This window comes from Rutilus rutilus (assembly GCF_951802725.1).
Source record: "Rutilus rutilus genome assembly, chromosome: 6".
In the NCBI taxonomy this organism is placed as follows: Eukaryota; Metazoa; Chordata; class Actinopteri; order Cypriniformes; family Leuciscidae; genus Rutilus; species Rutilus rutilus.
This window is the reverse complement of record NC_140214.1, coordinates 1,187,430-1,212,533: the sequence shown is the minus strand read 5'-3', so window position 1 is coordinate 1,212,533 and position 25,104 is coordinate 1,187,430. Positions and strand designations below refer to the sequence as shown.

The 25,104-nt window shown below is 40.2% G+C and overlaps 1 protein-coding gene across 6 annotated transcripts; it reads right to left on the bottom strand.

Annotated features, from left to right (window-relative positions):
- nop9 (NOP9 nucleolar protein) lies at nt 1–23,683 on the bottom strand. Of its 6 annotated transcripts, none has more exons than XM_084410799.1 (12): nt 23,587–23,683; nt 22,645–22,837; nt 19,127–19,363; nt 17,395–17,589; nt 16,561–16,668; nt 14,680–14,821; nt 8,065–8,257; nt 6,802–6,942; nt 4,501–4,620; nt 2,232–2,450; nt 1,358–1,463; nt 1–301 (listed from the first exon to the last, which is right to left on the bottom strand). In XM_084410799.1, exons 2-12 carry the CDS (start codon nt 22,832–22,834, stop codon nt 147–149), a joined length of 1,806 nt encoding a protein of 601 aa, XP_084266925.1. In that variant the 5' UTR covers nt 22,835–22,837; nt 23,587–23,683; the 3' UTR covers nt 1–146. The 6 variants fall into 6 exon arrangements, with proteins under 6 accessions (XP_084266925.1, XP_084266922.1, XP_084266924.1 ...); XM_084410796.1 differs by having other exon boundaries at nt 22,645–22,878; nt 23,587–23,670; XM_084410798.1 differs by having other exon boundaries at nt 22,645–22,843; nt 23,587–23,634.
- Between the last annotated feature and the right edge of the window lie 1,421 nt (nt 23,684–25,104).

Here is a 25,104-nt window from a genome sequence, read left to right as displayed (position 1 = left end):
TCACGGTTTGATGTTTTTTTATTCAAAAATGCATCTTCAAAAGCGATTATATGAAACTTCCTCATGACTAAAACGTCTCTCGGATGGCATCGGCCGTTCAGCTGGAATGATTAACAACATCAACAGGAGTTTGTGGGACGAACTCGTCACTCCAGAATATCCCTGAACATCTTCCTCTTCTTCGACTCTCCCGTTTGCGCTTCCATCCAGTCGGCCTGGCGCTTCAGGAACGACGTCAGACCGAATTTGGCCCAGATGTGCCTCGCAAACCGATCGGGTCGAAGCTGAGATTCACTGGGGACTGAGACACCAGAACATGATCAGAACATGATCAAGATAAAATAAGGTCACCGCTCATATTAACCTCATTTTGACCCAAAAATCAGGACTTTTGTCGCACTTGAACCACAAATATACACATTTCTTTTGAATGAATTCGAGGAGTTTTGTGACAAATCCTTCCGTCTCGTGTCACTTTGACCTCTTTAGGAACGAAAAACAAAAAATGCTCAATTCAAACTAAAAATGCTAAAACTTTAACAAATTATTTTATAATATTTATAATACATGTGTATCTGGAATGCACACTGAAGCGAACTGACTTTAGGACCCAGCGGAATATAGAGATATAAGGCAGAGATATAGAGTCATAAAATATCATGGTATATTATTTTTTTATTAGAGGTCGGCAAAGACACCCAAATGTAAGATATTTTGAGCTGAATTAAAAGGGTTTTGCATGAAATTGTGAGTAATTTTGAATTTAAGTTGAAATAATATGAGGAATGTGCTTAAATTGCGATTTATTTATTATTTATTGATCAAATATAGACATTTAAAGGTAAATTAAATAAAAAATCTTCAAAAAAACTTGCATAAAAAATGATATATGATCATAATTAAATACAATAAGCTCTCTGGACAAAAAATAATAATTTTGTTACAGAACGTGAGGGAAAGATGAGGGTTAAATAAATGAGTTTAGGCTTGGTGTTTATAATGAATGTCAATGTAATTTCTGTTTGTTTTATACTTATATTTTTCATTCCTGTTCTGAATACTGAAATTTAAAAGATTTGTTGCGGTGTGAAACTTTTCATTTTATTTACCTTTTGTTACATTCTAAATGTACATAATAGTAAACTATCATTTTTCATGTTTTTATTTATAAAAAGCTACAATTTCATAAACTCCTCACTTACTAAAATTGCTTTTATGATGTTGTTCTGGGGTTTCATTTTTTTTAATTCTTTTCTTCAAAATTCTTTTCAAATAGAGCTACTTAAGTCATCTGGTGAAAAAATATTACTTTATTAAATAACATGAAAAATGTATTTATGATTGCATGTTTTCTCACCGAGTTTGTCTGCTATTCTCTTCCTCTGACTGATGGTGGCGCTGTTCCACACGGCCTCCAGCAAACGACTGCCGTACATCGAACACGCCAGATCCACATACATGTCCTGCCACAGAGATGACATGATTCAGATTATTATTATGATAACCTTTATTTTACCAGGAAAGAAAGCACATTCAGATCAAAAATGCCTTTTGTAAGAGCGTCCTGGCCAAGATTATCAGCAGCACAACTCACGTGGGTTTAACAAATAACATTCATCCATTACATATTTAGAAAACATGTAAAATACATAAGTCAGTGTTTCTGTCTCCAAATCTTTCAAAATCACTTTAAAAATGTCCAATGAAACCTGAGTTTCAACTTAAAGGTGCAGTGTGTAAGTTTTAGCACATCTAGTGGTGAGGTTGTGAACTGCACCCAACAGAAGTTACGGTGGCCGACAGGAAGTGATGTCGTCGTCTGAGACAGCAGAGAGGAGCCAGTTAAACAATGAGGTTTCTTTACAAAGATCAATTAAGAAATTAGGTTTACTTGATTATTCAGTAAAACGATGTTATTGCGAATATTATTGTCACTTGTTCATCATTGTGTCAGTGTTTTATTCGCTGACTTCAGCTGAAGCTTCTTTACACGAAGAACAACACAGTGACGAAGCGCGTTTGTTCGTTTAGGGCTACCGTAGAAACATGTTGGCGCAAAATGGCTATTTCAACGTAACGGAAATAGGAAATAAGGTCTTTATACACCACTGAAAACATAGATATGTATATGATATTGTATTTCTGTCAACAGATCCTTGTTAATATTACACACTGCACCTTTAATTCAAACGTGTTAGAGACAGAGCTGAGCGGAGTTTGTGAAGCTTTACCTCCATCTTCTTCAGGATCTTCCCCCGGCCCTTATCGCTGGCCAGCGTCACCATCACCTGAAGCGCGTGGCTCCCGAAGGGGTCGGTGGCGAAGGTCAAGAGGTCACGGGGGCAGAGGTCATGAAGGCTGTTCATTAGAACCGATCGCTCTTTAAACCCGGCCAGCGCTTGAACCAGCCGAGAGCCGTGATAACACACTGAGAACGCCTGAGGAGAAGCCTGAACACACAGACAGAGCATGTCACCTGCATACTGCATACTACACACTGCATACTACACTTTATATACGCCATACTACACTTTACATACTGAATACTACACTTTATATAATGCATACTACACTTTACATACTGAATACAAAAAGTTATATATGGTATTCTATACTGCATACTACACTTTAGATACGCCATATTACACTTTACATACTGAATACTACACTTTAGATACGCCAAACTACACTTTACATACTGAATACAAAATGTTATATATGGTATTCTATACTGCATACTACACTTTATATAAGGCATACTACACTACATACTGCACTTTATATACGCCATACTACACTTTATATACGCCATACTACACTTTATATAATGCATACTATACTTTATATATGCCATACTACACTTTATATACTGCATACTATACTTTACATACGCCATATTACACTTTACATACTGCATACTATACTTTACATACTGAATACTAAATGTTATATCTGGCATTCTATACTGCAAACTACACTACATACTGAATACTACACTTTATATACGCCATACTACACTTTACATACTGAATACTACCTATTTATAAAATACTAATATTTTCAATAAGCTTATATTTTTAGTTTTCATGTTAACCTTAGCTTCATTTTATGTGATTTGTCATTTTATTAGTTTTTATTATTTAAGTTTAATTTATTTTTTAATTCGGTTTTGGTTTTTATATATTTCCAGTTACTAATTGCTTCTAATTGCTTCTTCAACATTTCTAATTTTGGTTGTCTTTGTTTTTCCTTAAAAGTTTATATTTGTTTGTTATATGCATTTTGTTGCATTAAAGGTGAACAAAGATCTTGGATTCATTCTTTTTACATCTTAAAAAGCTGCAATTTTAAGCAAAAATGCTAAACCTATATCCGTTTGATGAATTAGCCAGTCAGTATGGCAGAGCAGATGTTCCCTGCTTACTGCATACTACTCAGTGCACACTTGGAGTGTGTAATGCAAAACATTTCAAACAGTAACTCGATACGATGTTTCTTTCCGCATGACCTCGTGTCACACATCATTCATTCAGCGAGCGGCATAATGTGCTGAAATAAAATCGATATCGCGATATGGCGTAGTGCGATTATCAAATCATAAAGGCTGTGGTGATTTAATTAAATAAATAAATGTGTGCAAGTTTATTTTAATTGCAGGAACACCAAAAAAAATAAAGTTTAAAAATGAAGACCGCATTTTTACAGAATTCAAAATTCAATTATTTGTAAAAATTTTTATTCAATTTTTAATGATGGTTTAAACTCACGAGGAAAAAGACATTTTAAATTATTAAATTATAATAATAATTTTAATAATATTTAAATTTCTATGCAGATTCAATCCCTGACAAAATCATTTATTTTATAATATATATATATATATATATATATATATATATATATATATATATATTTATTTATATATTTATTATAATAATTATAACTTTTTTTTTCTTAAAAAAAAAAAAATAGATCTACACAATAAATATCAAAATTTCACAATGTCAATATTTTTCCAGTGTTGAAAATAATGATTATTATGTGTAAATCGATCAAATATCGAGTGAATAACATGGTTGATGTTACTTTTTGTTCATTTTTGCCACACTGGAAAAGGAAGGTCGAGTCAAATAAGCATTGCATTCTGGGATACAGTCTCTCATGCAGCTGCGTTCACATTTTTGCCTTGTCCAAATACCCACACTAGCGGTCTTGGACACTTGAGAGCGTGAAAGTAAGTGCACAAGACTGTCCCATATCTTAAAAATGCCATAGTGCCCTTAATGCACACTAAACCCTCACTATCTCTAATACCGATTCGGAGCTAAGCGTATCCCATCATGCATTATGTTCGGGGCATTATGCATTCATTATGCCAAATAGAGGAGAAACGTCCTGCACGTAGACAAGTGGTCAAGAGCAAAGACTGCAAGTGTGTGTGTGTGTTTGGACAAGGCATTTGATAAAAGTTCCTATAATGCACACCACATCCACACTCACCTGTGTGACGGAGTCGCCCTCTGCTGGCTCGGTGTTGTAATACACTTCATACGTCAAGAATGACAGAAACAGAGGCAGACAAGAGACTTGCAGAGACACCGGTTCACTGCAGTGAAAGGCCTGATGGGAAATGGAGTTTAACATTTATTATCAGCTGATCTTAATGAAATACCAGACTTTATCAACTAATCATGAGGAATAGTATTAGAAAAAAAAACTGTATGCTCAAATAAACAATACATAAAGTTGACGTGTTGAACAACGAGAGTTGAAACTGAAACTGGGAGTTGGTTTCATTGGACATTTTTGGTTTGTTTTATTTAGTGATTTTGAAAGACTTGGGCTACGTCTACATTAATCCGGATACATTTGGAAACGGCGTTTTCGTGTAAAGTGGTGGTTGATTATGATTTGACTTCTCTAGCTTTAGTTAGTGTGTAATGTTGCTGTTTGAGCATAAACAACATCTGCAAAGTTACGACGCTCAAAGTTCAAAGCAAAGGGAGATATTACTTTTACAGAAATCACTTTTAAGGACTACAACAAACGGCTGGTAGAGACTACACCACATTCCTCCCGGGTTAGTGACATCACCAACCCTAGAATTTACATAAACCCCGCCCCCGGTACACGATTTATGGATTATCAAGACAGAATATGCTAATCAATAGCATATCTGAATTTCAGCTCTTCCTCAGCACTTGTGATATGAACAGTAACGATGGCGTCAGTTTAACCAAGTGGATTCGCATCGCACAGAAACAGCGTCCTCAACAAAACCAATCAAAACCATAGGCTGGCATTATGCAACTTAGTTACAATCTTAAAAATGTAATGCAGTTCAGAATCGCTCCTTTCTTTTGATCTATGAAACTTTGCAGACCATTTACATTCACAAACAGCTCTATTACACACTGCATGAAAGGTCATATCCGAAAAAGCATGACGGGGCAGTTTTAAAGGTGACATATTATGCCCCTTTTCACAAGATGTAATATAAATCTATTATATGGCGTCTCCAGAATGTGTCTGTGAAATTTCAGCTCAAAATACCAGATCATTTATTACAGCTTGCCAAATTTGCCCCTTTTTGGGTGTGAGCAAAAACACGCCGTTTTAGTGTGTGTCTCTTTAAATGCAAATGAGCTTTAGCTCCGCCTCCGTTCAGAAGAGGGCGGAGTCTTTACACGAGCTTCAGAAACTCCGGCAATAACAAAACAGGCCAATCTCCCTCATCCAGAATCCCAGAATAACCAGTAGCGAGTGCAGCCTTACGGAGAGACTCAGGAAGAGCTTCTGAATGTTAGTGGAGACATTTGTGTAGTTGTTGTGGAGTTACATTGATCATCTCATCATCATGTTGAACTTCTCCACAAGTGTCCACAGTTCCTGAGGTGTTTATAAGACAGCGGTGACATGTTCTGGTCAATAGTGTTCAGTGCTCGTCTGTGCTTAACCACAGAACAGTTTCAGGCTTTGCTGGATCTTCTGTCATGGTGTTAGAACTGGTCTCTGTTGTCGCGTGTGAAACCAGATGTCGGCTGGTGTGTGTAAACGTGCAGATTAAGGGCCGGTAATATTATAATAAGATCCTCTTCATACGTCAGAAGGAGAGCGAAATCTGATCGGCTTTTTTTTTGTCATGCTTGCAGAGAAAGGCTCACCAGAACAGTTACTGGGTTTCACTTTTCACGTTTTCTGGGTTGGTAGAAGCACCCGATCATAGCACTTACACACGGAAAAAGTCAGATTTTCATGATAAGTCCCCTTTAAAGGTGCAGTGTGTAATATTTAGGAGGATCTGTTGACAGAAATGTGTTTTCAGTGGTGTATAAAGGCCTTACTTAATGAAGCGTTATGTGTTTATTAGCTTAGAATGAGCACTTCTCTCTACACACACCGCGGGTCCGCTTACATCGACATGTTTCTACGGTGGCCCCGAACGGACAAACGCGTTTCGTCACTGTGTTGTTCTTCGTGTAAAGAAGCATCAGCTAAAGTCAGTGGATAAAACACTGACACGATGAACAAGTGACAATAATATTTCGCAATAACATATCATTTTACCAAATAATCAAGTAAACCTAATTTCTAAATTGATCTTTGTAAAGAAACCTCATTGTTTAACTGGCTCCTCTCTGCTGTCTCAGACGACGACATCACTTCCTGTCGGCCACCGTAACTTCTGTTGGGTGCAGTTCACAACCTCACCACTAGATGCGCTAAAACTTACACACTGCACCTTTAACTCCAGAAATGTGTTGATTACAGTTAGAGATTAGTGCAGTGATTCCTCCTGACCTGCAGGAGGCGCTGTAGCAGTTCTCCCTGCCTCTCCTCCCACTGAACGCAGCTCTCCGCCATCTGCACCACGACCGCGATGTTCCCCGCCGCGAGAATCGCCTCGAAACCCTCCATCAACTCGTCGAAGATCTTCAGGAACTGAGCAGATGGAAATAAGAGGCACATGTTAAAGGAAATACATGGTTTCTGCACATTTTTTTAAAGTCAAATTTTAATGACAAAAACATTTATCTCGATATTTTCAAAGATTTTGTTGATAACAATAATTAGAAGATATTTTGCCGAGTCATGGCTGGTTTAGACAGCTGACTGACAAAGACTTTTATATTCTTCATATTCTATCCGGTCACAGAAATTAACTTTTTTATTAAGGGGCAATATTTGCCAGAAGTAAAAATAAGACTTTTTATGGTCTTAAATTAAAAAAAATCTTGTTAACTCTTTAATAGGGGTGAAAAGGATTGCAGTTTGCGGATTACCTGCTAAATTTAACCATCATAGAGTGAAAGTTTATAATTTGGACGTGTTTTGTCTTGCCAATTTACACATTCAAAGAATTTTAAACGTGGAAGAAGAGGCGAAAATCGGGAACTGCGCGTTATCTGTGCGTACAGCCACACACACTTTCAAATGAACATTAGCCCATGATTTACTCACCCTCAAGTCATCCTAGGTGTGTATGACTTTTTTCTTTCAGGCGAATACAATCAGAGTTATATATATAAAAAAAAAAATGTCCTGGCTCTTCCAAGCTTTATAATGGCAGTGGATTGCAACCAACAGATTGAACTCATAAAAGTGCATCTATCCATCATAAAAGTGCATCTATCCATCATAAAAGTGCATCTATCCATGATAAAAGTGCATCTGTCCATCATAAAAGTGCATCTATCCATGATAAAAGTGCATCTGTCCATCATAAAAGTGCATCTGTCCATCATAAAAGTGCATCTGTCCATCATAAAAGTGCATCTTTTATCATGGATAAATGCACTTTTATCAGCCATTCACTGCCATTATAAAGCTTGGAAGATCCAGGACATTCTTTAATATAACTCTGATTGTATTCGTCTGAAAGAAGATTGTCATATACTCCTAGCATGACTTGAGGGAGAGTAAATCATGGGCTAATGTTCATTTTCGGGTGAACTATCCCTTTAAATAAATAAAAAAATAATAATAATTTAAGACTTTAAGGATGCTCGGGAACCCTGGAAAGAAGATGCGAAACATCACTAGCACTGGTAAAGAAAGCATCACCAGTTTGAAGGTTGTGGACGCCGCGATCAGGCTCTGGATGGGGAAGTTTGCGATGGGATGAAGAGCCAGAGGCATCAGATGAGATCTCAGGTGGTTCCTGTAAACGTCTCGCAGCAAAGCTTTCTGGGAGATCTTGAAGATCTTCTGGAGGAGATGACTCCCGGACGGGTCCTTCATGAACACCAGGAGAGGACTGAAGCAGAGAGAGAGTTATGAGTCAGTGCTCAACATCCACACTGCAAACAATTATTTACATGATTTATCATCACAGCATTCTTTTCTTTTATCAAATCAACTTAGATCATTTATGTGGTTCAGATAACATCATATTTTGAGTTTCTGTTGATTAAACCAATCTCCTTCATTGTATCAACTACATTTTTTTTATTGCGATGAACTTTTTAAAGGGATACTCCACTTTTTTCGGAAATATGCTCATTTTACATCTCCCCCAGAGTTAAACAGTTGAGTTTTACCGTTTTAGAGCCCATTCAGCCGAACTCCGGGTCTGACGGTACCACTTTTAGCATAGCTTAGCACAGATCATTGATTCTGATGAGTCCAGTAGCATTTCTTTCAAAATGACCAAAGAGTTTCAATATTTTTCCTATTTAAAACTTGACTCTTCTGTAGTTAAACCGTGTACTAAGATCGACGGAAAATGAAAAGTTGCGATTTTCTAAGCCTATATGACTAGGAACTACTCTCATTCCGGCGTAATAATCAAGGAACTGTGCGGCCGTACCATGGGTGCAGCAGGCGTAATGATATGACGCAGCGCCTGAAAATAGGTCTAATAGGTTAGACAAACTTAGTCCCGGTCACGTTGGAAGAAGTTACCGAGCTGGGGACTATTTTCAGGCGCTGCGTCATATCATTACGCCTGCTGCACTCATGGTACGGCCACATAGTTCCTTGATTATTACGCTGGAATGAGAGTATAGTTCCTAGTCATATAGGCTTAGAAAATCGCAACTTTTCATTTTCCGTCGATCTTAGTACACGGTTTAACTACAGAAGAGTCAAGTTTTAAATAGGAAAAATATTGAAACTCTTTGGTCATTTTGAAAGAAATGCTACTGGACTCATCAGAATCAATGATCTGTGCTAAGCTATGCTAAAAGTGGTACCGTCAGACCCGGAGTTCGGCTGAATGGATTCTAAAACGGTAAAACTCAACTGTTTAACTCTGGGGGAGATGTAAAATGAGCTTATTTCCGAAAAAAGTGGAGTATCCCTTTAAGGCAACCAGGTTACTTCCTTTTTAGGTTAAACCAGAGAATGTCTAATAAGGGGAGAACTTCCACTCTCAGTAAACTTCCAGCTTCTGAACTGCAGTTCCACTCTGGCTCCACATGAGGGCGCTCACAGGACGAGTGCAGTTCCACTCTGGCTCCACATGAGGGCGCTCACAGGACGAGTGCAGTTCCACTCTGGCTCCACATGAGGGCGCTCACTGGACGAGTGCAGTTCCACTCTGGCTCCACATGAGGGCGCTCACAGGACGAGTGCAGTTCCACTCTGGCTCCACATGAGGGCGCTCACTGGACGAGTGCAGTTCCACTCTGGCTCCACATGAGGGCGCTCACAGGACGAGTGCAGTTCCACTCTGGCTCCACATGAGGGCGCTCACAGGACGAGTGCAGTTCCACTCTGGCTCCACATGAGGGCGCTCACAGGACGAGTGCAGTTCCACTCTGGCTCCACATGAGGGCGCTCACAGGACGAGTGCAGGATGAATGGAGGTCTATGGCGCTATACCCCTCAAAATCCACTTTTCTCAGGATATAATTTTTTGTCTAGTAATTTGAATATTGTATTCGAAAGGAGATGCAAAGAAATAGGGTATATGTCGAACGTCGCATGACGAAACCGGAAACCTGGTCTCATCGCATCCGCTTGTCATAGAAAGTGTTAACAGCCGTATGAACTGACGCCGATATCTATGGAATTTTAAGGTAATCAGCTAACCTACCTATCTCACTTTGTTATTGGCGTTTTATTCTATTTAAATATCTAAACGTTAGTGTGAAGATTTTTTTTTTTTACTTTTAAATATCGATCTTCACATGCGAGGGACATTGGTTATGATCATCTTTGCTCGCTCCTTTTAAGTTATCTTGAGTAAAACAGTAAAAAAATGCAAGAAGCACATACAAAAGACCTGAACCGGAAGCGATGCGTTCTGTTTTCCGGTTTCGTAATGCGACGTTCGACATATACCCTATTACACACTGCTGGGTGTTAGATTTTTTAGAGTCACTTATTTGCTTTAAAAAGTCTTTTAAAATGTCAATGACGTCATACACATCGTACAACCAGAGATACTGCTTTACGGCAATCCTTCAGTCACTTTGGTGCTTTCGCGCTCTGCACTTTCTTCTCTCTCGAGACATCGACAACACAGCTGACACAGGTAAACACACACAGCTGACACAGGTAAACACACACAGCTGACACAGGTAAACACACACAGGTAAACACACACAGCTGACACAGGTAAACACACACAGCTGACACAGGTAAACACACACAGCTGACACAGGTAAACACACACAGCTGACACAGGTAAACACACACAGGTAAACACACACAGCTGACACAGGTAAACACACACAGCTGACACAGGTAAACACACACAGGTAAACACACACAGGTAAACACACACAGGTAAACACACACAGGTAAACACACAGGTAAACACACACAGCTGACACAGGTAAATACACACAGCTGACACAGGTAAACACACACAGCTGACACAGGTAAACACACACAGCTGACACAGGTAAACACACACAGCTGACACAGGTAAACACACACAGGTAAACACACACAGCTGACACAGGTAAACACACACAGCTGACACAGGTAAATACACACAGCTGACACAGGTAAACACACACAGCTGACACAGGTAAACACACACAGGTGACACAGGTAAACACACACAGCTGACACAGGTAAACACACAACACAGCTGACACAGGTAAACACACAACACAGCTGACACAGGTAAACACACACAGCTGACACAGGTAAACACACAACACAGCTGACACAGGTAAACACAACACAGCTGACACAGGTAAACACACACAGCTGACACAGGTAAACACACACAGCTGACACAGGTAAACACACACACAGCTGACACAGGTAAACACACAACACAGCTGACACAGGTAAACACACAACACAGCTGACACAGGTAAACACACAACACAGCTGACACAGGTAAACACAGCTGACACAGGTAAACACACAACACAGCTGACACAGGTAAACACAGCTGACACAGGTAAACACACACAGCTGACACAGGTAAACACACACAGCTGACACAGGTAAACACACACAGCTGACACAGGTAAATACACACAGCTGACACAGGTAAACACACACAGCTGACACAGGTAAACACACACAGCTGACACAGGTAAACACACACAGCTGACACAGGTAAACAGGTAAACACACAACACAGCTGACACAGCTGACACAGGTAAACACAGCTGACACAGGTAAACACACACAGCTGACACAGGTAAACACACACAGCTGACACAGGTAAATACACACAGCTGACACAGGTAAACACACACAGCTGACACAGGTAAACACACACAGCTGACACAGGTAAACACACACAGCTGACACAGGTAAACACACACAGCTGACACAGGTAAACACAGCTGACACAGGTAAACACACAACACAGCTGACACAGGTAAACACACACAGCTGACACAGGTAAACACACACAGCTGACACAGGTAAACACACACAGCTGACACAGGTAAACACACACAGCTGACACAGGTAAACACAGCTGACACAGGTAAACACACAACACAGCTGACACAGGTAAACACAGCTGACACAGGTAAACACACAACACAGCTGACACAGGTAAACACAGCTGACACAGGTAAACACACAACACAGCTGACACAGGTAAACACACAACACAGCTGACACAGGTAAACACAGCTGACACAGGTAAACACACAACACAGCTGACACAGGTAAACACAGCTGACACAGGTAAACACAGCTGACACAGGTAAACACACACAGCTGACACAGGTAAACACACACAGCTGACACAGGTAAACACACACAGCTGACACAGGTAAACACACACAGCTGACACAGGTAAACACAGCTGACACAGGTAAACACACACAGCTGACACAGGTAAACACACACAGCTGACACAGGTAAATACACACAGCTGACACAGGTAAACACACACAGCTGACACAGGTAAACACACACAGCTGACACAGGTAAACACAGCTGACACAGGTAAACACACAGCTGACACAGGTAAACACACACAGCGGACACAGGTAAACAGGGAAACACACACAGCTGACACAGGTAAACACACACAGCTGACACAGGTAAACACACACAGCTGACACAGGTAAACACAGCTGACACAGGTAAACACACACACAGCTGACACAGGTAAACACACACAGCTGACACAGGTAAATACACACAGCTGACACAGGTAAACACACACAGCTGACACAGGTAAACACACACAGCTGACAAAGGTAAACACACACAGCTGACACAGGTAAACACAGCTGACACAGGTAAACACACAACACAGCTGACACAGGTAAACACAGCTGACACAGGTAAACACACAACACAGCTGACACAGGTAAACACAGCTGACACAGGTAAACACACAACACAGCTGACACAGGTAAACACACAACACAGCTGACACAGGTAAACACACAACACAGCTGACACAGGTAAACACAGCTGACACAGGTAAACACACAACACAGCTGACACAGGTAAACACAGCTGACACAGGTAAACACAGCTGACACAGGTAAACACACACAGCTGACACAGGTAAACACACACAGCTGACACAGGTAAATACACACAGCTGACACAGGTAAACACACACAGCTGACACAGGTAAACACACACAGCTGACACAGGTAAACACACACAGCTGACACAGGTAAACACACACAGCTGACACAGGTAAACACAGCTGACACAGGTAAACACACAACACAGCTGACACAGGTAAACACAGCTGACACAGGTAAACACACACACAGCTGACACAGGTAAACACACAACACAGCTGACACAGGTAAACACAGCTGACACAGGTAAACACACAACACAGCTGACACAGGTAAACACACACAGCTGACACAGGTAAACACAGCTGACACAGGTAAACACACAACACAGCTGACACAGGTAAACACACGTGCTAGAAGAGTTTTAGTTTTTGTTGTTTTAAAAGACCATCAAGCGGTATCTCTGGTCGTAATCAGTCCTTCACTGACCAATCAGCGTTCATTAGCAGAATGCAAGCGTGTTATGGGCAACAACAACTCAACCTGTAAGAAATCGAAAGGATTTTTTACAGTGCATATATTGCTCGATCGGTGATCATTTTGACGGCAAATTTTGATTTAGTTTTAGTCAAAGTCTTTTTAGTTTTTAATTTGCTTTTAATTTTAATTTATTTTCACTTAATAATTTTAGTGCTTCTTCAACGTTCCTAATTTTGTGTAGTTTAAGGTTTCCAACTAATATTATAATTGTATTTCAGCTTTATTTCATGAACAGAAATGTTTTTAATAGTTTTGCTTTTAGTTAACGATAATAACCCTGGAGCCGAGAATTATCACTCATACGACAGTTGGTGCGTTTCCAGTACAGATTTGTGATTTCCGATGTTATGCGACTAAAACTAAATTTTTTCCTCTCGCGATCAGTAAAATCATCCCAAAAACCATGGCAACAGACGTTGGTAGGTTTATGTACTATATCTCAGCCACTGCACTGGCCATTATTATTAATGGAAGGAGATGTGAGTGTGTTTTCCAAGCATTAATGGTGAGGAACGACCCTTATTATACTGTGAGCGGCACATATGAGGAGTTTCTGGGTGTTTCTCCCTCAGATCTGCTTCCAGGTCTTGATTGTGGCATTTATTTCAGGTTTAGAATCCAGTATTCCTGTAATTCTTTGTCTTTTATGAATTTAATAAAATTAATAATTAAAATTAATAAATTCTGTCCAAACACACCGCGTCATCTTCGTCAGGTGACTGTAAATGTGCAAAAACTGTTTCCATTGCAGTTTTGCGAAATATTTCTTTTTCGAATTGCCTGAAAAACCTCCTCATGAGAGCGGAAAAACTTTTTTGCGATAAATGCGAGTTTTTGCGAAATTGACGTGTTTCCATCGGGCGTATTTTCAATTCGCAATTTAAATTTGCGCAATTTGAAGGGTAATGGAAATGCGGCTATTGTCTTTTGACTAAAATGGCATTTAGTTTTAGTCATACTTGTTTTAGTTTTAATCGGCAAAGTCTTTAATTAGTTTTACGATCGGTTCTGACTGGATCTCTTCCCAAATCATCCCTACCTAACATTTTCATCTAGTTTTTATTCGTTGTAAATAAATTTGTTTATTTATAGTTTTTGTCATTTAAAACTGGTTTTTATTCAGTTACAGTCTCGTTTTCGTCTATACATTTTTTTATTTTCGTCAACGACTTTTAAATAGACGAAAACGAGACTGTTTTACACTGCGCTCGATGATCTTCCTCACCTGACTCCAGGAGCCGAGCTGAGTGACGTCAGGTATCCCATGATGCTCTTGTTGAGCTTATTGCACAGTTTGGGTCTCTTGCGGTGACACACCGTCAGCAGAGTCTGAAGAGCAGCGCAGGCCGTCAGATTCGACACGAAGACTGTGAAGAAATGCAACATCAGAGTCTGATTTGAAGAAAACACACAGTTGAACATCACCGAAATTTTAATGTAGAAATTTAGAGAATATAGAAATATAGTGCAGGGTTATTACAGTTAATTAAAACCATAAAAACATTTGTTACTTGAAATAAAATAAACATTAACTGAAATAAAATGTAATTATATACAGTGCAATGCATAAGTGAATACACCCATGCTAAAGTTGACTAAAAAGAGGAATAAAAAATCATATTTTGGAAATTGAACTTAATGCCTTAATTTAAAAAATTAGGAAAAATCCAACCTTTAAGGACACCAATTTTCTTTGTGAATGAATAATGTATCGTAAATAAATAAATGTTCTTCCTTAAAATACATGGTGCATAAGTCTGGACACCCCCATGTTAAATTCCCATAGAGGCAGGCAGATTTTTATTTTTAAGTATTTTTTTTCTATTTTTTTTAGGATACTATGCATCCTGATAAAGTTCCCTTGGCCTTTGGAATTAAAATAGCCCCACATCATCACATAGCCTTCACCATACCTAGAGATTGGCATGGTTTTATTTCAGTTAGCCTAAAAGCTAGTTTGATTTGCATTGAGAGATGATCTTATGGAAAGTACCCCATGCCAATCTCTAGGTATGGTGAAGGCTATGTGATGATGTGGGGCTATTTTAATTCCAAAGGCCAAGGGAACTTTATCAGGATGCATAGTATCCTAAAAAATATTTTAAAAAAATACTTAAAAATAAAAATCTGCCTGCCTCTATGGGAATTTAACATAGGGGTGTACTCACTTATGCACCATGTATTTTAAGGAAGAACATTTATTTATTTACGATACATTATTCATTCACAAAGAAAATTGGTGTCCTTAAAGGTTGGATTTTTCCTAATTTTTTAAATTAAGGCATTAAGTTCAATTTCCAAAATATTATTTTTTATTCCTCTTTTTAGTCAACTTTAGCATGGGTGTATTCACTTATGCATTGCACTGTATATTTGAGCTAGTTGCCTTTAGTTTAACTTGATGCATTAACTAAAATTACAACTTTTACAAGTATTTCTGTTGATTGAAATAAAGCTGAAATAAAATATAGTATAAATATTAGATAGAAAAACTCAACAAAAAAATTAGAAATGTTGCCTTGGCAATAGAGATCTACCGATAATCTGTTTTCCCAATATTTAAGCATTTTCCCATAATCAGATATCGGTTTTGTAATATCGTTTTCACCGATAAACGGTAAATATAATTGCCATAAAACAGAAATAAAATAAATAAATATCGGTTCTGAATATCGGTTTTCGGGCACGTAAACATGCAAATAATTGGTATCGGTAATAAAAAAACAATATCAGTCCAATTTTATTAACTGAAAATAACCTAAATACCAATATTAAAAATAAAAAAAAAGACAAAAAGCACATAACGAAAGTACTAAAAATGTAACTAAAATTAACAAAAAATCTAATTCAAAATACTAATAAAACTAAAATAAATAAAACACAGACTTGATATACTAAAATCACCAAAACTGACATAAAAATGAATCGAAAATAGACATAAAAAATATATATATATTATAGCAATTGTAGTGCAGGGTTATTACAGTTAACTAAAACCATTAAAAAAGTGTTACTTATAAAATAATTAAACATTAACTGAAATAAAATGTAAATTATAAATATATTTCAGCTAGTTGCCATAAGTTTAACTTGAAAACGCCATTACCGTTGATGTTCTCCATCAGACGGTCGGCCAGATGCTTCAGCTCCCACCAGAACGATGTGGGAATCTCAAAGTCCACCAGCTCAACTTCACATCTTTTGTCCTTCTTGGCTGAAACACATTAACCAGAATACAGAATACAGATGATCAGATGTTCAGATGACCAGATGATCAAGATGAAGAAGACAGAGACTGAAACCAGAACCGTAAGAAACGACTCCGGTTTAAACACAGGTAAAGTTAAAGCATGGTAGTGGGCTTGTGTTCTGCGACATGTTTCTACGGTGGCCCTGAACAGACAAACGCGTTTCGGTACTGTGTTGTTCTTGGTGTAAAGAAGCTTCAGCTAAAGTCAGTGGATAAAACACTGACACAATAATGAACAAGTGACAATAATATTCGCAATAACATCGTTTTACTGAATAATCAAGTAAACCTAATTTCTTAATTGATCTTTGTAAAGAAACCTCATTGTTTAACTGGCTCCTCTCTGCTGTCTCAGACGACGACATCACTTCCTGTCGGCCACCGTAACTTCTGTTGGGTGCAGTTCACAACCTCACCACTAGATGTGCTAAAACTTACACACTGCACCTTTAATGTACAAATTATACAAAACGAAAAAACTTCAAACACACGTACGAAGTGGTCAAAAATCTCCATATCTCCCGACATAATGTATTCAATCCATTTCCACGTCCTTTATGACGAATCTCATTTTCAATATTTGCTTTCTTAATTAACAGATTAAATTAAACCAAAAACAAATAATATCCTAAAATTGTAACAAAAAAAATTAAACCAAATCAATTTATTATTATTATTATGATTTCTGACCTTTCTGAGCGCCGGGTGTGTCTCGGGTCAAGCATCCGCTGAGCACCTGCATGAGTGTCCGGAGCAGATGCGATCCGTACGGATCCTGAGCGAACGCCAGCAGATTCTCCCGGACCACTGCACTCACACGCTGCACCTGAGCCTCCAGCATCCCACAATGCTCCTCTTCGGCCTCTGTGACGTCAGACTCCTCCTCTGTAGAGGAAGATGAGATGAGGAGACACTGTGAACAACCGAGCGACACTCGAGAGTTAACCACACCGGCTCTCAGCAAGCCAAACCTTCGGGTCGCTCTCTTCATCCAGCACTGAAGTGACTGAGGGAGAGTTCACACATCAGCCCATGATTTACTCTCCCTCAACTCATCCTAGGTGTACATGACTTTCTTCTTTCAGACGAACACAATCAGAGTTATATTAAAGGGATACTTCACCTCTGGAAAGATGAATGTGTATTTAAAATGGGTCATTTATGTAGTAGAAATGTGAAATTATTTTTGAATTTGGAGCCTTCTAGACTGAGAAAAGACAGAAAATGTATTTTTGGCTCATGTGGATGAAAGACAACAACTCCCAGAATGCACTTGCTTCGCTGCCCTACGAGGCCACTCCCAAGCCACGCCTACCGGTAAGAGCGCGCAGTTAAACAACAAGGCTAGGCTACTAGTGAGTCTCCGTGACGAGTCTGCCCAGGATTTCGAGATCGCCCAAAATGTCCGGGATTCGGCTTTTGCGTTTTACAGTCGCCATTCATCACGTTTACAGTGGCGAGCAGGACGAGACTGAGGGCCGCGGGAGAACTGGGATTACTGATGAGCGGCGGAGTAGCGGGAATTTTCTTAGCAATGTTAAAACGCACATCAACCGATCACTTGTTTAGCGTTCATGTAAACACCACATTCAGATTCACCAATCGGAATGAATTCAGTTAGACTGAAATGAAAGGTGTGCATGTAAACAATGAATGGCGACTGCAGAGAGCAAAAGCCGAATTTTGGACGATCTCGACAGCCAGACATGTCCGGGAAAAGGAGGATGGTAACCCCTACTACTCAGCTTTCTCCACAGAACAAGAGCCTGCTAGCTTAGCTTCCAAAGAAAGATGTCTGACACTGCCTGTACATTCTGTGAGTGAGCTCCCTCTATGGGCGGGTTGAACACATGTGGGACAGCTCCCCCTACTGGCTGGAGTCTCTCACCTCTGGACAAAAAATCCTCCGATGACGCAAAATTAAGATTTTTGTGTCATCGGAGGATTTTTTCCAGACAAAAAATACATAAATCTCTGGTCTCAGGGGGACATGAGGGGGGAAGCACGGTCACTCGAGAATACTACAGGGTTTCTACTGATACAAAGCTTAATGCTAAATCCTGAAGTATCCCTTTAACTAATGTCCTGGCTCTTCCACGCTTTATAATGGATATAATGGTTAATTGAAAAAAAGTCCATTTCCAACTGAAGGAAATATGTATTTGCTAAGCCATCTAGTTTGATTCGGCAAGTACAAAAAAATAATAACAATTACCGCTATCAGGCTCGTCCTGAAGAAAGTGGCACCAGTGCATCCCTAGAAATATCTTTAAATATATATATATATTTCAAAGCGTGTTTTTGAGACTGTCTTTGGTTCACTGCAGTTTTAAGGTGGAAATACTCAGCAATGGTGTCGACTTATGAACTTACACATGGTTTGTCTTAAAGCACATTAAACGCTGGATTTGCGTGGCCTCACCTGTCCACCTGTGCGCCTGTCTCACTGCGCTCTCCATCACATGACCTCCACACTGATTACACGCCACGGCTGTGAACTCTGACCCCGTCTCTCCTCCCAGTTCCTCCAGCACTTCTGCGACCTGAGCCGGACTGGCCAGCGCCAGCAAACCCTCCAGAACCAGACTCCCCGTCATGTCCGTCGCCACCAGAGCCGCTCTCCCCTTCACCTCCGACAGCACGTTCTCCACAAACACACCTGGATACACAACAACACACCTGAACACACAACTACACACACAACAACACACACCAGAGCCGCTCTCCCCTTCACCTCCGACAGCACGTTCTCCACAAACACACCTGGATACACAACAACACACCTGAACACACAACTACACACACAACAACACACACCAGAGCCGCTCTCCCCTTCACCTCCGACAGCACGTTCTCCACAAACACACCTGGATACACAACAACAACACACCTGAACACACAACAACACACACAACAACACACACCAGAGCCGCTCTCCCCTTCACCTCCGACAGCACGTTCTCCACAAACACACCTGGATACACAACAACAACACCTGAACACACAACTACACACACAACAACACACACCAGAGCCGCTCTCCCCTTCACCTCCGACAGCACGTTCTCCACAAACACACCTGGATACACAACAACAACACCTGAACACACAACTACACACACAACAACACACACCAGAGCCGCTCTCCCCTTCACCTCCGACAGCACGTTCTCCACAAACACACCTGGATACACAACAACACACCTGAACACACAACTACACACACAACAACACACACCAGAGCCGCTCTCCCCTTCACCTCCGACAGCACGTTCTCCACAAACACACCTGGATACACAACAACAACACACCTGAACACACAACAACACACACAACAACACACACCAGAGCCGCTCTCCCCTTCACCTCCGACAGCACGTTCTCCACAAACACACCTGGATACACAACAACAACACCTGAACACACAACTACACACACAACAACACACACCAGAGCCGCTCTCCCCTTCACCTCCGACAGCACGTTCTCCACAAACACACCTGGATACACAACAACAACACCTGAACACACAACTACACACACAACAACACACACCAGAGCCGCTCTCCCCTTCACCTCCGACAGCACGTTCTCCACAAACACACCTGGATACACAACAACAACACCTGAACACACAACTACACACACAACAACACACACCAGAGCCGCTCTCCCCTTCACCTCCGACAGCACGTTCTCCACAAACACACCTGGATACACAACAACACACCTGAACACACAACTACACACACAACAACACACACCAGAGCCGCTCTCCCCTTCACCTCCGACAGCACGTTCTCCACAAACACACCTGGATACACAACAACACACCTGAACACACAACTACACACCTGAGCACACAACTACACACCTGAACACACAACAACACACACCAGAGCCGCTCTCCCCTTCACCTCCGACAGCACGTTCTCCACAAACACACCTGGATACACAACAACAACACCTGAACACACAACTACACACCTGAGCACACAACTACACACCTGAGCACACAACTACACACCTGAACACACAACTACACACCTGAACACACAACTACACACCTGAGCACACAACTACACACCTGAACACACAACTACACACCTGAACACACAACTACACACCTGAGCACACAACTACACACCTGAACACACAACAACACACACCAGAGCCGCTCTCCCCTTCACCTCCGACAGCACGTTCTCCACAAACACACCTGGATACACAACAACAACACACCTGAACACACAACTACACACCTGAGCACACAACTACACACACCAGAGCCGCTCTCCCCTTCACCTCCGACAGCACGTTCTCCACAAACACACCTGGATACACAACAACAACACCTGAACACACAACTACACACACAACAACACACACCAGAGCCGCTCTCCCCTTCACCTCCGACAGCACGTTCTCCACAAACACACCTGGATACACAACAACAACACACCTGAACACACAACTACACACCTGAGCACACAACAACACACACCAGAGCCGCTCTCCCCTTCACCTCCGACAGCACGTTCTCCACAAACACACCTGGATACACAACAACAACACACCTGAACACACAACTACACACCTGAGCACACAACAACACACACCAGAGCCGCTCTCCCCTTCACCTCCGACAGCACGTTCTCCACAAACACACCTGGATACACAACAACAACACCTGAACACACAACTACACACACAACAACACACACCAGAGCCGCTCTCCCCTTCACCTCCGACAGCACGTTCTCCACAAACACACCTGGATACACAACAACACACCTGAACACACAACTACACACCTGAGCACACAACTACACACCTGAACACACAACAACACACACCAGAGCCGCTCTCCCCTTCACCTCCGACAGCACGTTCTCCACAAACACACCTGGATACACAACAACACACCTGAACACACAACTACACACACAACAACACACACCAGAGCCGCTCTCCCCTTCACCTCCGACAGCACGTTCTCCACAAACACACCTGGATACACAACAACAACAACACACCTGAACACACAACTACACACCTGAGCACACAACTACACACCTGAGCACACAACTACACACACCAGAGCCGCTCTCCCCTTCACCTCCGACAGCACGTTCTCCACAAACACACCTGGATACACAACAACACACCTGAACACACAACTACACACACAACAACACACACCAGAGCCGCTCTCCCCTTCACCTCCGACAGCACGTTCTCCACAAACACACCTGGATACACAACAACAACAACACACCTGAACACACAACTACACACCTGAGCACACAACTACACACACCAGAGCCGCTCTCCCCTTCACCTCCGACAGCACGTTCTCCACAAACACACCTGGATACACAACAACACACCTGAACACACAACTACACACACAACAACACACACCAGAGCCGCTCTCCCCTTCACCTCCGACAGCACGTTCTCCACAAACACACCTGGATACACAACAACAACACCTGAACACACAACTACACACACAACAACACACACCAGAGCCGCTCTCCCCTTCACCTCCGACAGCACGTTCTCCACAAACACACCTGGATACACAACAACAACACACCTGAACACACAACAACACACCTGAACACACAACTACACACACAACAACCAACACCAGAGCCGCTCTCCCCTTCACCTCCGACAGCACGTTCTCCACAAACACACCTGAACACACACACCTGAACACACAGCAACACACCTGAACACACACATCTGGACACACAACAACACACCTGAACACACACACCTGAACACACAGTAACACACCTGAACACACACACCTGAACACACCTGGACACACACACCTGAACACACCTGGACACACACACCTGAACACACAGCAACACACCTGAACACAGACACACACCATCAGGGTCATCTTGTTTTCATCAGGCTCACCTTTGTCCTCCTCATCGGTGAACCCCTCCTTCAGTCGGTCACTGACGCGCCGGAAGTAACTGACCGTCCCGCCGTCGAGCCGCTGCTTCTTCGACCCGCCGTCACCGATGTTCCCCTGGACGGCCCGTTTATGACCCTTCTGTTTACCCTTCAATAACCTTTGACCTTTGGCTTCCATCTTCTCAAGCATCACCTTGATCTCAAACATACATTTGATAATTATCTGAGGAAACACTGTATTATGATGATGGTATTAATATGGCTCTGCCACGGTATTTTTGTTGTTGTTCTAAACCAAGAATTTAATTACCATATTCATATGTTCACATGATACTACAGAAATACGTTATCATCACGGTAAGAGTAAAAGAAAAAGACAAAAACACATTTCCACCACATAAGAAAAACATTATGTTTCAGTAAATAATAATATTGAGATAAAAGTTGAAAATATGACATACAAAGTCATAGTTATGAGATCAAAATTAAAAAATGGCATAAAAATCATATTCATGACATAAAAGTCTTAATTATGACAGAATATAATTTCGACTTTATAATCTACCAGTAATGTCATAAGTTAGACTTTTTTTTTTTACTATAATTATGACTTTTTGTGTCATACTTTACATTTAATAAAGCATGATATTTTGTATTTACTTGTGGCGGTTATGGACTTCCATAGATACTTTGATTTATAGTATTTTAAACGGTATTTTCTATGGTATTTCGAAGAATACCACTAAACCAACAAAGGTAATTGTACAAATCACCATGTTATTATAACGTGACTCCTGTTTTGGTACTGTCAATAGTATCAAAATAGTTGACAATAATACGAGCGACAATCGCTTAAGTATCGAGTCACTAGATTAATCAGCACGATCAATTATTGCACTGATAAGCACATAAATAATAAATAGTATGTAATATTGAGCTTACCAGTGTGCCTCTGCTCACATGTGTACGCAGAAGGCGACGCAGCCTGATGACGCAAGAGCGACGTGATGACGCGTACAGCAGCCGTTTCACAAACAAAAGTCCTGTCACGCAAATTACACTGTATTTCCTTTTCCTATTTGTTATAGTCTATATTTGTTTAATATGTGTACACTATATGTTGTCATGTTTATTATTTGTATGTGACTGGAATTCAATAAAAAAAATAAAGTCCTGTCACGCAGAACACGGACGTTTTTTTAATAAAAGAAAACATAATTTGCCGTATAATTACTGTAGTTCCTCTATATTTTAGGCATTAACAATAAATTATAAAAACTTTAAACATAAAAAAGGAATTTAAATCATAACTATGAAATTATGCCATAAAAGACATAATTATGGCATGTAAATATTCCATAATTTCAATGAATACAAATTCTTACATAATTAATTCATTAATTATACTGCCATAAATATTATATAGAAATTAAAAATGATGACTTAGTATGCCATCATTTTGACTTTCTAAACGTTTAACTGGGAGAATATTTTAGGTCCAAAGGCCACGGGGCCGAAATTACAGCTTATATTGAATTTATTTACCAATATGGACCTAACAAATCGAGTTTACAACAAATCAAATCGAGTTTACGAGTTTATTCACAAGCAAAAGTCCTGTCACGCAAATGACACTCTATCTTTTCTTTTCCGATTTGTTGTAGTCTATATTTGGATCATTGTCATATTAATTATTTGTATGTGACTGGCATTCAATAAAAACATACAATAAAAAAGTCCTGTCACGCAGAACACGGACGTTTAAAAAAAAAAAAAAAAAAAAAAAAAAAAAACATAATTTGGTGTATAATTAAGTTGGCTTGAGAGAGCCAACATATTGAAATCCTATTTAAACTTATTATTATTATTCTGAGACTAAAATTTCTATATGAAACTCGTCCTAGAGCTTTAACTCTACGTACTCCAAACTCGGCTCAGACACTCAAACTTTTCTGACTAAGTGTGCTATCTATTTTCAGACTGATCGGACTTACGGTTTTCCTAAAAATGACGATCAAAACTCGGAAAAACTCCCATTGACTTAACATTGGGCATTCTAAAAAAATTCAAACTCACCAACCGACAAAAATTTAAATCTAAATCCCTTGAAAACTAATTCAAACTGCCATTCTATATATATTAGCCAATGAAACTCATTTAAACTAATAAACTCTAATCTCATACACTTATAAACTAATTAACTTAAATTTAATAACTAATTAACTAATAAACTCATGAATTCATAGACTTATGAACTCTTAAACTCATAAATTAATAAATTCTGAACTCTAAACTCATTTAAACTTATAAACTCTAAACTCAAAAACTTGTACACTTATAAACTCTAAACTCATAAACTCTGAGTGTGTGTGTGTGTGTGTGTGTGTCTGAGTGAGTGTGTGAGCGAGGTAGTCTGTGTGAGTGTGTGTGTGTGTGTGTGTGTGTGTGTTTGTTTGTATC

Coding starts and splice junctions, on each gene's coding strand:
- nop9 (XM_084410795.1), bottom strand. Junction 4,621..6,801: donor TGCTACAGCGCCTCCTGCAG/GTCAGGAGGAAT, acceptor ATTTCCCATCAG/GCCTTTCACTGCAGTGAACC. Junction 302..1,357: donor GAGAATAGCAGACAAACTCG/GTGAGAAAACAT, acceptor CTGGTGTCTCAG/TCCCCAGTGAATCTCAGCTT.